The sequence below is a fragment of the Octodon degus genome, unplaced genomic scaffold, assembly GCF_000260255.1.
Source record: "Octodon degus isolate 3935 unplaced genomic scaffold, OctDeg1.0 scaffold00010, whole genome shotgun sequence".
Lineage (NCBI taxonomy): Eukaryota > Metazoa > Chordata > Mammalia > Rodentia > Octodontidae > Octodon > Octodon degus.
The window spans coordinates 24,815,098-24,827,285 of NW_004524586.1; the positions used below are offsets into that span (position 1 = coordinate 24,815,098).

The window sequence follows — 12,188 nt, forward strand, 5'->3', positions numbered from 1 at the left end:
TTTCTTTTTTGTTGTTGTTACTGGGAATTGAACTCAGGACCTTGAGCTTGCCACTGAACTCAAGGGGCTTCCCACTGAGCTACCTCTGCAGCCCAGGGTTAGCTTTCCTTCTCAGCCTATTAGTGGACAGGGTATATTGTATTAGTCAACTTTTTGTTGTGACAAATACTTGAGATAATCTACTTCCAAAAAGTTTGTAATTTATAAAACTTAAGTTTTATACGTTTATCCTGTTTTTCTTTTGCAAAAATAATATATAAGTTTATAAAAGTATCTAATCAACCTATATGAGTATATAAAGAGGAAAAGATTTGTTTTGGTTCAGTTTGGGATGTTTCAGTCCCTGATTTATTGGCCTTGTTGCTCTGGGCTCATAGCACATGAGAGTGAGTGGGGGAGTGTGTAAACGAGCAAAAGTGTGCACATCACAGTCAAGATGCAGAGAAATTCTGTAACCTCCTGGAGGGAGGCACGCCCCAGCAAATGAAGACCTCCCTCCTACCAGCACCAGCTCAGGACCAGTCCTTTGGCACACAAGGACAGTAGCACCTGTGTTTTTGCAGAACTGATACTGAGTCCAGTTCTGCAGCGCAGGTGGTGGTCTAGCTGTCCATATTGATCTCTCCCTTTTCTGCAGAAAGGGACCTGACCTCCATTATCGTCACTGTATTATTTGCTCAGTTCCACAGTACACTGGGAAATTTAAAAATTGGTAGCACATACCATTACATAAAACAATGAAGTATGTACAGTTCAGTATTTGTTTCCAGTTCTTTATTTAGAAGAAGACCATATAGTCAAGAGTACTGCGGAGATACTCAGGTAACTTTTCTTCCCCTTTGGTATGATTCCATCATTGATTTCGTATTGGTTTGTTTATATCTTATTATTTTACTATTATCTGTAATTTTGGTTAAAGAAAAAAGTAAACATTAACATTGTGAGGTTGGTTTTTGGTGGGGATTTTTGTTGTTGTTCTTTTCTTTTCTTTTCTTTTCTTTTCTTTTTGTGTGTACCTGAGATTGAACTCAGGACCTTACACTCTCCAGGCAGGTGCTTATGCCACTGTGCTTATGCCCAGCCCCATTAACATTGTTGACAAATCAAACTACACAGGAAAGACTCAGGAGGGCTGTTGCCCTGGTCCTCATCCCTGCTTCCCCTGGCCACTGATCTGTGCTAGGAAACATCTCCCCCATTTCGGGTTTATCCTTCCTACACTTTATTGCAAAAATGATTAGATGCATATACATTCTATTTCATTTTTTTTTCTATAAAAGGTGGCATGTTACCTATATTTTATGTTTTCACTTAATGAACTGTTAAATATTCTTTCTTTTGAGATTGCCAAAAGAGAGTCCCGACATACTTGGGAGTACGGTTAACCTTGTTGAACGTCAAATGTCCATCATGGTTTCTGCATGGGAAGATCTTGCATTTTTTTCACATTAAAAAAATGTTACAAAACAGATTTTAAGTAACTTTAAAGAAACTTAATCTCTTAGTAACAGTCCTTAAAATTGCTTGTCTTGGGAAATTCTGTGTTGATGTTCCTCCTCGATTACTATCACCAAGATGGCCAAATTAAGGGGTAAAGAGTGTAGAGGGCTGGACAGGCACTTGGAATTTTAATTTGGCCTCTTTAGTGGCTATGTGACCTTGGACTTGGTTCCCTCATTGTAAATGGGAGTAGTTGTAAGATTTTAATAAAAATGTGTATGGAAAATATTGAACATTGCATTACCAGATATTACTAAGTTAGTTGAAGGTTTTAAAACATTTTAGGCATTTCTTTCAGTCATTAACTATAAACCTTACCATTTTTGTAAATATATTTAGCAAATCTGAAGAACACGTTATTTTCATTGCTTGTTTCACTATTCAAGGGAGATTTCATTTAAAAATAAAATTCAAGGAAGAATTAGGTAGATGTGATTGATTCTCCATGTGCTGAATAGTAGCTGCTGGATAGCTTTGGAGAAGACCCCAAGTTTTATATCGTGCTATGAGGTATTCGATATCTCAGCAAGAGTTGAAGAACAAGTATTTTAATCTTATGAGTTACATTCTATTAGCCTATTTATGGCAGTGAGAGCATACTGAGTGAAAGATACTGTTGAATTTGAAGAATGGAATTCATTCTGTTGCACTCCGATCAAACTTTAAAAATGTATGTGATGGTGAAACAGAGTGAGGAGCCTCTTTAAGGAGATGTGCAGGAGGAAGTATTGTTGGCTTGGATTCTAATTTTGCCTTGGAGACAGTGTTTTTACATGTTTGCGCTTAGTGTCTAAGCTGGGGTCTGCTCCACAGGGACACCTCGGCACTGCTGGACCCCATGGAGTGCGCAGACACAGCAGAGGAGCAGCGGGTGCACAGTCCGCCCGCCTCCTTAGTGCCGAGAATTCATGTGGTTTTGGCCCAGAAGTTGCAGCACATCAATCCATTGTTACCCGCCTGCCTAAACAAGGAGGAGAGCAGAACCTGTAAGTGTAAGTGTTAAGTCCTTGTGAACTGGACGCATCTTCCCCACCATCTTCGTCCAGAGCTACTGTGACTTGTGCTGTTCATGAACTTGAGAGGTCCTCGTTTGTCTTCAGTAGTGCATTGCTTTTTTTTTTTTTTTTAATTTTTTTAAACATTTATTTATTTATTGTGTGTGTGTGTGTGTGTGTGTGTGTGTGGCCAGCTCAGCCCACCAGGGGGTGGGGCGGGCTGGCATGTGGTGCTGGGGGATCGAACCGCGGTCCCTGTGCTTTCCCAAGCTTGTTCCAAGTAGGTGCTTTAGACCACTGAGCCATCTCACCAGCCCCAGTGCATTGCTTTTGTATTTGCTTGCTGCTTCTCTTCATTGAAATGAGACCAAAAAAAGTTTATAAGGCTCCCTAGTTTTAAGCATGGCATTGGTCAGTATTTACGTTCACACTAGCCACCCAGTGAGTTACAGCGCCTTCTTCACCACGAAGCCGGCGTGTGCACTCTGAACCTGTCTTCCTTCCTTCTCCAGTTGTGTCAAGTTTCATGTCTGAATTGTCTCCAGTGAGAGCAGAACTCCTAGGATTCCTCACTCATGCTCTTTTGGGAGATAGCTTGGCGGCTGAGTATCTTATATTACATCTCATCTCTGCAGTGTAAGTGCTGTCTGTGTTTCCGGTGGGAATTAAGGAAGTGGGGAGCTATGCGCACCCATGTTTATAGCTGCAGTTTGTAATAACTAAATCTTGGAAATAGCCCAAATACCTGCCAACCAATGTATGGATAAAAATATGTGGGTTTTGTACACAGTGGCATGCTAAGCCGTAAAGAAAGACGAACTTGAGATCTTTGTAGCCTTGAAATTACAGTCTTAAGTGAAATAAACTGGGCACATACCTGTAAATAGTGTATTTTCACTCCTGTGAGAAACTAAAAGCATGAATAAAAACCAAAATATATAATAGATATTGTGAAATAGAAAAAAAAATGTTCAAAAGGAAAGGGGAACTGTGTGTGTGTGTGTGTGTGTGTGCGTGCGCGTGCGTCTGTGCAGAAGCAAAACTTTATAAATGAGGAGGAAAGGAGAGAAATGAGAAAAAAAAAGAGAAAGTAAGATATAGCATGTACAGACACAAGTTCCTGGGGATGGGAATTTGGCTCAGCAGTAGAAGGTTTGCCTAGCAAGCTGGAAGCCCTGGGTTCAGATCTTGGCATCAAAAACAAAAAAGCCTCTCCTAAAAAAAAGTGCAACCCCAAAAAATACAAGAAAATCAACGAAGACCAAAAACAAACAAGGCAACATATGCAAGTTCCCTGTGATGAATGTGATCATTACATGTATCTAAATGGTACCAATAAACTTCAAAACAAAGGAACAGCCAGATGTAGTGGTGCACGCCTGTGATCCTAGCCTGTCAGAGGCAGAGGCAAGAGGATCATTGTGAATTTGAGACCAGCCTGGGCTACAAAGTAAGCTTAAGGCCAGCCTGAACTGCATAGCGAGACCCTTTCTCAAAAAGACAAAAAAAAAAAAACCAAAAAAAACTGAGGAAAAGAACTGTAATTTATGTTTCAGTTCAGGCTTCACTAAGTGGTTTTTGTTTGTTCAGTGTAATAAGTGTTGTATCAAATCACAAATAAATCTTTGCTTACCTTTTTTTAGGGTCACATGTAAGCATTTTGAATATGTCCCCTTAGATGTTAGAGCCAAAATCAGATAAAAGACTTGACAAGTAAAATGTAAACTCCCTTCCCTCTCCTCCCTCCCTCCCTCCCTCCCTCCCTCCCTCCCTCCCTCCCTGTCCCTTCCCCCTTCCTCCTCTCCCTTTCTCTCTCCCTCCTCTACCTCCCTCCCTCCCTCCCTGTCTTCCTCTCTTCCTTCCTTCCTTTCCTTCCTTTTTTTCTGTGGGGCTGGGATCAAATGCAGGGCTTTGGACATGCTAGGCAAGTACCCTAGCAGTGATCCGCATCCCCAGCCTCCTTTTAGTGTTGAGTTCTGTTTATAAAGAACAAGGCTCTGCTTCTAAAAACAGTCAGCGGGGTACATCACCTGCACATTTAATTTGTATACTGACATTAGCACCTCGCCCTTTGATTCCACTGTGGATTTTTTCTGATTTTAGCAGTAATGTTCTGCTTCAGCAAGTTCCAGAACACGAAAAAGAAAATAGCATTGATTTGTAATCTCATCACTGAGAGATAAACCTCAGTTACCATTTTGGTACTTGTTTATGTTACTTTGTTTATATGTGTGTGCTGAATATACTCATACTTTATATACTTGATATCTTGGTATCTTTGTACTCCCAAGAACATACCTATATCTTGCTTTCAGTATTATCTATAAAACTATCTCCCATAATTCTTCATGAATTTTTTGCAGCATATTGTTTTCAGGTTGTATCCATGTCCCTAACATTACACTTTCCTAGTTTTTCTCTATAATAAATGACATTGCAGTTAGCATCTTTTTTCTATGAATCTTTCCTTGGGTAGGATCTGAGACACTGTGTACATAATGGTTGATTTTTCAAATCCTGGCTCAGTTGCTTCATGGCTACATGAGTATGGTACAAGTTGAGCATCCCTAATCCCAAAATTTGAAATGTGCCAGAGGCAAAAACATTTTGAATTATGGAACATTTGGATACTCAACCACTAACCTTTGTGTAAATGCTCTAGAACCTAAAACACTCCTGGTCTTAAGCATGTACTTAACTCTGATCTTCACATTTCTCATCTGTAAAACAAATATTTCTTAGTTCAAAGTGTTTGGAGATTAGATGAACATGCAGGGCTAGGAATGTAGCTCAGTGGTAAAGTGCTTGCCTCATATGCACAAGGTGCTGGATTGATTCCGGTACTGCAGGAAAGAAGAGGGACAAGCATAAGCATTCAGAATCACACCTGGCCTGCGATCAGCACTAGCATTGACTTGGGGGCGTGGCTGCAACAAGGTGTCACTGTGTATTTCAGATTTGTCTTCAGCTCACTGTGCAGCACAGACTGGCCTCAAACTCCCAAGTACTGAGATTACGTGTGTCACCATGCCCAGCATTAGTTATTATTTTAACTGTTGTTCTGATATATAAAATAACTGTTTTCTTCTATATTTTAATGACAAGAATAAGTGATTTTTTTGTGGTAATCACTTCAATATCTTATTTATTGATTTTTCCCCCCCTAGGTATACAAGAAGAGATGTTCTTCCACTAGGAAAATTTACCATGAACCTGAGTGGTTGCCCACGGAATAGTACCTTCACAGAACACTTATATCGAATTATTCAACATCTTGTTCCAGCAGTAAGAGCTGTATAAATAGGAATTCTAAACCTGAGCATAGAACAAAATAAATCTAATTGGGCTGGTGAGATGGCTCAGTGGTCTAAAGCACCTACTTAGAACACGCTTAGCAAAGCACAGGGACCTCGGTTCAATCCCCCAGCACCACATGCCAGCCAACCCCGCCCCCTGGTGGGCTGAGCTGGCCACACACACACACACAAATAAATAAATTAATTAATTAAAAAAAAATAATAAAAAAATAAATCTAATTGCCTTTTATTTAACTGAAATATTTAGCTTTAAGATTTGAATAGATTTCTTTTTCTTTTTTCATTTTTAAAAAAATCTTTTTTTTATTTGGTACAGGGTCTCACTATGTAGTCCAGACTCATAGTGATCCTCCTGTCTTAACTTCCCCAGCTCTAGAGTTATAGGCGTGCACCACCACACCCGGTGTCTGTGGCCCATACAGCATGCTGTACTGGGATCAAACCTGGGTCCTTGCGCTTGCCAGGCAGGCACTTAGACTGCCGAGCTATCTCCCCAGCTCCTTGAATAGATTTCATTTAAGGGAAAAACAAAGTATGCCAAGTTGCATAATTTAAAATGCAGTCTCACATTTCACATTTATTCCTGAGTACAAATTTTGGTGAATCTAACGATTAACACATTAGACTAACTCCTGTAAAATTGTACTTGCTGTTGATGCCAAGTTGTGCAACTTAATGTCCTTTGTACACATTAAAATGTTAAATCTAAATAAGTCTAAATTATACGAGCCTAATTCTGTTAGCTGAGGAAATAAAGATCTTTATCTTCATTGCCCCAGTTTTAATTCCGGTTTGGAAAGTTAAGTTGTCTTTATTTCCCAACACAGTGGGAAATAGACATAAAAGATGCAGTGTTTGTGAATGGCAGGTTCTTGGGAACAGGGGAACTGCTTCTGATAAGGTGTGTGACTGGAAACACTGTCACCCATCACTCTGGGAATTGGAGCTGAGCCAGCTTTTCCATTTCTCCACTTGGCTGGTTTTTGTCCAATGTCCAAGTGTCGGTGCTGTCCAGGCCCTTCAGGAGCAGCAGTAGGCCAGAACAGATGAGCAGTTCTCCCTCTGAACAGTCTTGTGGACTCTTAAGAGCTGTGGGGTTAACTTGTAATTTCTTACATTAGAAATTAAAGTTGAAAGTATGTTACACTGGTTTATTAGAAATAATTACATATAAACATAAATATTACATAAAAACTTCCCAAACCAAAAATACTAATAATAGCTCACATTTCTTTTATTTTGTTATAAATCTCCTTTTTTCTTTTTTTTAATGTATTTAGTACAGGGTCTCACTACACAGATTACACTCCTAGTGATCCTCCTGTTTTCAGCCTCCTAAGCACTGGGATTACAGGTGTGTGTCACCATGCCCAGTCTCAGTCACCGTCTCAGTGCGCCCTGGGGGTAGGGCCAGCTGGGGACTAAACCCCAGTCCCTATGCCTGCCTAAGCAGGCGCTTTAATCCTCTGAGCTATCTGGCTGGCCCAATATATTGTAAATCTCTTGATGTCTAGATTAGTGGGAGATCCCTAGATATTTATGTCTATTTCAATGTTCAGTCTTGTAATGCAGTGTTTTTATTGAGGTGTGTTTTCTTAGATGGTAGTTGAATTGTGGAATCTGAATGCCCATCAGTAAAATTTTATGTTCTGTTATAAAATTTATCAATCTGTCTTGCACAATGAAAGAATATATTAAATTATGATTTTTTTTATCCCATAAACCCCATAGAAGAGTCTCACCAATTCCCTAGACCCTGTATCACTTTCTGAGAACTAAGCTAATCTATATGGTAGGTCACTGATATGCCCTGCAGAATGGTAAGACCTCAGTACTAGCAGTGGCTAGAGAGAAGCCGCTGCTGCCTGTGCCGGGGGGAGGCCTAGCTCAGAGGTGGTATTCAGGAGACACCTGTGGAGTAGCAGGACCATGCCTAGAGACTGTTCAGAGGAGGATTCATCTTGTGGAGAGAACAGTGCCAGGTATTGAAGAGCTCTGTGTCTGCCAGCAGGAGGCTGGGGGTCATGGCCCCCAGCACCATTTTCATAGCATCATTGAGCCGAAGTACAAAAATCCTCTAACTTTTAGCTCTGTGTTTTACCTTTTTCCCAACAAGCTTCCCCCACCTCACACACCTCTACTGGCTTGGCGGTAGAGGCAGCAGCACTGGCTTAGCAGATTCCAGTGCAGTGGAGACATCAGTTTAGAGAACTACAGCAGTGAGCCATGGCACAATGTGCTCTGTTCTAGACTTTTCTTCAACAATTTATTCAGAAGCTAATATATAAGTCTATGATGGATAAATATTCTCCCTGTTCTTTAGGGTTAGGGAACTGCTGGGATTTTAATCCAGAGCCTTGTGTATACTAGGCAAATGCTGTATCGCTGAATTATATCTCTTACCTTTTTTATTTTGAGGCAGGGTCTTACTAAGTTGTCCAGGCTGGCCTTGAACTTGCCATTTTCCTGCTTCAGCCTAGTGAGTAATGAGGATTATGGGTGTGCACTACTACACCAGGCCTTTCCTCTTTTTTTTTTTTTTTTTTTAATTGGTGGAACCGGGGTTGAACTCAGGTCCTTGTGCTTGCCAGGGAAGTGCCTATTCTACTGAGCCATCTCCCCAGCCCCTGGCCTTTCCTCTTGACCTGAAAAATTTGTTTTCTGTTTTGCTAGTTCACATTTAGTTAAAGAAGTTCAGCCTCTGGATATCTGAAACATGAATGGCAGTTGTCTACCATTTGTGGGCTTTGGCAAAATTAAAATTTTTCAAGACTGTTGAATGTGACATTTAAGAATAAGGCAGCTCATTGAGTGAAATACTAATACGGGATGTAGATGATAGTTTTGTTTCTAAAGAGTTTCAGAAACTACATCAACCTACCCCTAGATTTATAAGATCATTATAGCTGAGACACTGCTTTAATTAAAATTTTTATCTTGTTAAAACAGAAACAGATCCTTGCTCATTAAAAAAATCTCTTGTAGTCTTTTCGCCTACAGATGACTATAGAGAACATGAACCATTTGAAATTCATTCCTCATAAAGACTATACAGCCAACCGCCTGATCAGTGGACTTCTCCAGCTGCCCAATAACACTTCGCTCGTCATTGATGAAACCCTCCTGGAGCAGGGGCAGCTGGACACCCCAGGTACGCGCATGGAAGCTTCCTGTCCTTTCCTGACTTCCAGTGTTAAACTCAGGTCTGTTAATAACTGTAAAAGGCTGTCTGCGAACAAAGACAAGCTCAACAGATATTTAAGGAAAAGTCGTGGCATATGCACTTAATTAAAGCACATAACTAATTGTGCTAACTAGCTTTTGTTACTCTGAAAATAGTGCAGGAGTAAAATACTAATTTAAGGGTTTACATGGGAGGAGGTTTTGTCTTTAATTATCTGTTAGCTCAAAAGAGAAAAATTGTAGAAAAATCCAATAGAACATTTATACCTCTTGACTTTTTTTTTTTTTTTTTTTTTTTTTTTTTTTTTTTTTTTCCAATAGTCTCATCACCCTCAACCTATGTAGCCCAGACTGGCTTCAAATTAATGGCAGTCCTCCTGTCTCAGCCTCCAACTGCTGGGATTACAAGCATGTGCCACCACACCCAGCTAATGCGAACCTGTAAAAAACATTTTTTAGGGGCTCGGAATGTAGTCAGTGGTACAGTGCTTGCTTTGCATCTGGGAGGCCCTAGGTCCAGCCCCCTGCACTACAAACACCAATCAGCCCAACACTTTGCAGAGCATCTCTGGGAAACATTCAGTAGATCAGATTATTTGAAATAACCTGTTATGGGGCTGGGGAGATGGCTCAGTGGAATAAGCGCTTCTCTGGCAAGCGCAAGGGCCTGAGTTCAATCCCCGGTTCCACCAAAAAAAAAAAGAAAGAAAGAAATAACCTGTTATGAATATGTTATAAAATCGTAGAAAAGTAGCAGGCATGATGATATATGCCTGTGATCCAAGCTATTCAAGAGCAGAAGAATTGCAAGTTTGAGTCCATTCCCTGTCTGAAATAAAAATAATTTTTATAAAGACCAGTGATATAGCTCAGTGGTGGAACACTTGCCTAGCATGCAGGAGGCCCTGGTTTCATTCCCCAGAGCATGTGTACACACAACCAGAAAGTAGAGTACTTGGATCAACGGACTGCAAGGTGACACTTTGCTAGTGAGAGAGTAAGGAGGCAAAGGGAGAAGGAAAAATGATGTAGACTGGGAACATTGAAGGAAGAGGTGAGGACAGAATTGTCAGAGTTCAGGACCCTCACCTCCATACAGAAGTGCTACCACCTCAGCTCTACAACCTCGCCTCCTAGGAAGTGATCTTATTTGCCGAAACCCCATTTTTGCCTGATAGTGTATTAGACGCTACCACTATATTTGGGGAACATTTAGCTTAGTGACATTTGGTTTAACATAATGACCAGTGCTTCATATCCTTTTAAGCAGTGGGAGCCTCATAGATTGTGATCATCATCAGCTAACCCAGTCTGTGTAGGTGATTTTGTATTTTAGGGAAAGGTCTACAAGGGTGTTTAGGGCCTCACTACTAGATTGGACTTGTAGGGGGCCGGGGAGATGGCTCAGTGGAATAAGCGCTTCCCTGGCAAACGCAAGGGTCTGAGTTCAATCCCCGGTTCCACAAAAAAAAAAGATTGGGCTTGTAGTGATCCACCTGTTTACATCCTTCCAAGAGGTGGGATTACAGCCCCGCCCCATCATGCCCAGTCTCAGTTGCTGTCTCAGCATACCCTGGGGGCAAGGCCGGCATAGCAGGCCCAGGGATTGAACCCCTGGCTTCTGGGCCTATTGGCAGGCGCTTCAATCTGCTGAGCTATTTGGCCGGCCCTTTTGTAGGTGATTAAAGCCAAATGACTGACATGGTCTTGCTCTCTCTTACAGGTGTTCATAATGTGACTGCCCTGACCAACTTGATAACCTGGCAGAAGGTGGATTATGACTTCAGTTATCACCAGATGGAATTCCCCTGCAGTATCAATGTTCTCATCACCTCAGAGGGGCGGTCACTCCTGCCGGTACCATGGGTCATTTTTAAGTGGAGGGAGGTTACTTTTTTTTTTTTTTTTTTTTTTTTTTTTTTTTTTTTTTGCGGAACTGGGGATTGAACTCAGGCCGTTGCACTTGCCAGGGAAGAACTTATTCTATTGAGCCATCTCCCCGGCCCCGGGAGGTTACATTTGTGAAAGATAGCTATGTATTTGTTGTTTCTTGGTGCTGATTAATAATAAGGAGGCAGTTATTCTCATCCTGCTGTGGGGCAAGATCTGTCCAAAATTATATAGCAGGGAATCCCATGATGACCCAGCTTGTGACAGCAGAAGCTTCTGTATCTAGGCATAAAAGTACACCTATCTGCAGAGTGCCTGATTTATTTCCAAGCTATTCTTGCTGCTATGTCCTGTTGTTTTCTTCCTGTCTTAAGTGAAAATACTTTAGAGTTCCTTAATGTCCCTCATCACTTTTTGAGCTTCTGCTTTATGGTGAAATTGCATATTCGTCAGAATGTCTTATCAGAACTCTTAATTCTGAGGATGATGAGAAATACTCTCAGGCATTTGAAAGGTGTGCAATTTGTCTATACAGTAGTGTTCACCCGTGACTGATGAGAAATAGCCTTTGCCTAAGAATGAAATGGCTTATTGGTCAGTTTTCTGTGGAAAACTATTAGAGCTTGCTTATCTTTTTATATGCTTACATAAGAGTGAGAAAACATAAGTAACCAAGAAAAAGCTGTGATTATTGTTGTAGTAGTTACAGTGAGTATAAATATTGAATAATATTTCTTGACCACTCCCCCAATAGTATTCAGTAATTTCCTTAGAGCTGACAATATGCATCCTCCCTAAAATGTAGTTTAACATAGAAACCTTGAAAGTTTTATGTGTTGGTTTTCTTTTCAGGCAGACTGCCAGATCCACTTACAACCCCAGCTAATTCCACCCAACATGGAGGAGTACATGAACAGCCTTCTCTCCACAGTGCTGCCTTCTGTACTGAACAAATTCCGCATCTATCTGACCCTTTTGAGATTCCTGGATTACAGCATATCTGATGAAATAACGAAGGTACTTTCAGGATAAATCAGGAATTTCCCTGTGTTGCATTACGGTGTTTAACCCAATTCACATTTGCGGTAGTTATCAATGAGGTGAATTTGTTATTTGTGTCTTGTCTTTCCTTTTTTTCCCCTCCAGCCTCCCATTATTCCCTTCTATTGCTTGAAGTAGGTTGGGCTGGTTTTTGTGTTGTTTTTTTTTTTTTTTTTTTGGTTTGGGTTTTGTTGTTGTTGGTTTTTGTTTTTTGGGGTTTTTTTTGACATCAGTTATTTTTGTTTTAAAGAAAAAAAAATAA

The 12,188-nt window shown here is 40.6% G+C and overlaps 1 protein-coding gene across 4 annotated transcripts in view; it reads left to right on the plus strand.

Moving 5' to 3' along the window:
• The window catches only part of Mcmbp (minichromosome maintenance complex binding protein), a 51,265-nt gene that overhangs the window by 32,367 nt on the left and 6,710 nt on the right, over nucleotides 1–12,188 (plus strand). For 3 of the 4 annotated variants that reach the window (XM_004625621.3, XM_023708981.1, XM_023708982.1), the window contains exons 9-14: nucleotides 2,314–2,492; nucleotides 3,008–3,131; nucleotides 5,663–5,780; nucleotides 8,798–8,963; nucleotides 10,719–10,852; nucleotides 11,738–11,902. In XM_004625621.3, the coding sequence (XP_004625678.1) occupies nucleotides 2,314–2,492; nucleotides 3,008–3,131; nucleotides 5,663–5,780; nucleotides 8,798–8,963; nucleotides 10,719–10,852; nucleotides 11,738–11,902 (886 nt within the window). The remainder of the gene's footprint in view (nucleotides 1–2,313; nucleotides 2,493–3,007; nucleotides 3,132–5,662; nucleotides 5,781–8,797; nucleotides 8,964–10,718; nucleotides 10,853–11,737; nucleotides 11,903–12,188) is intronic. The other variant, XM_004625622.3, reaches the window with a different exon arrangement.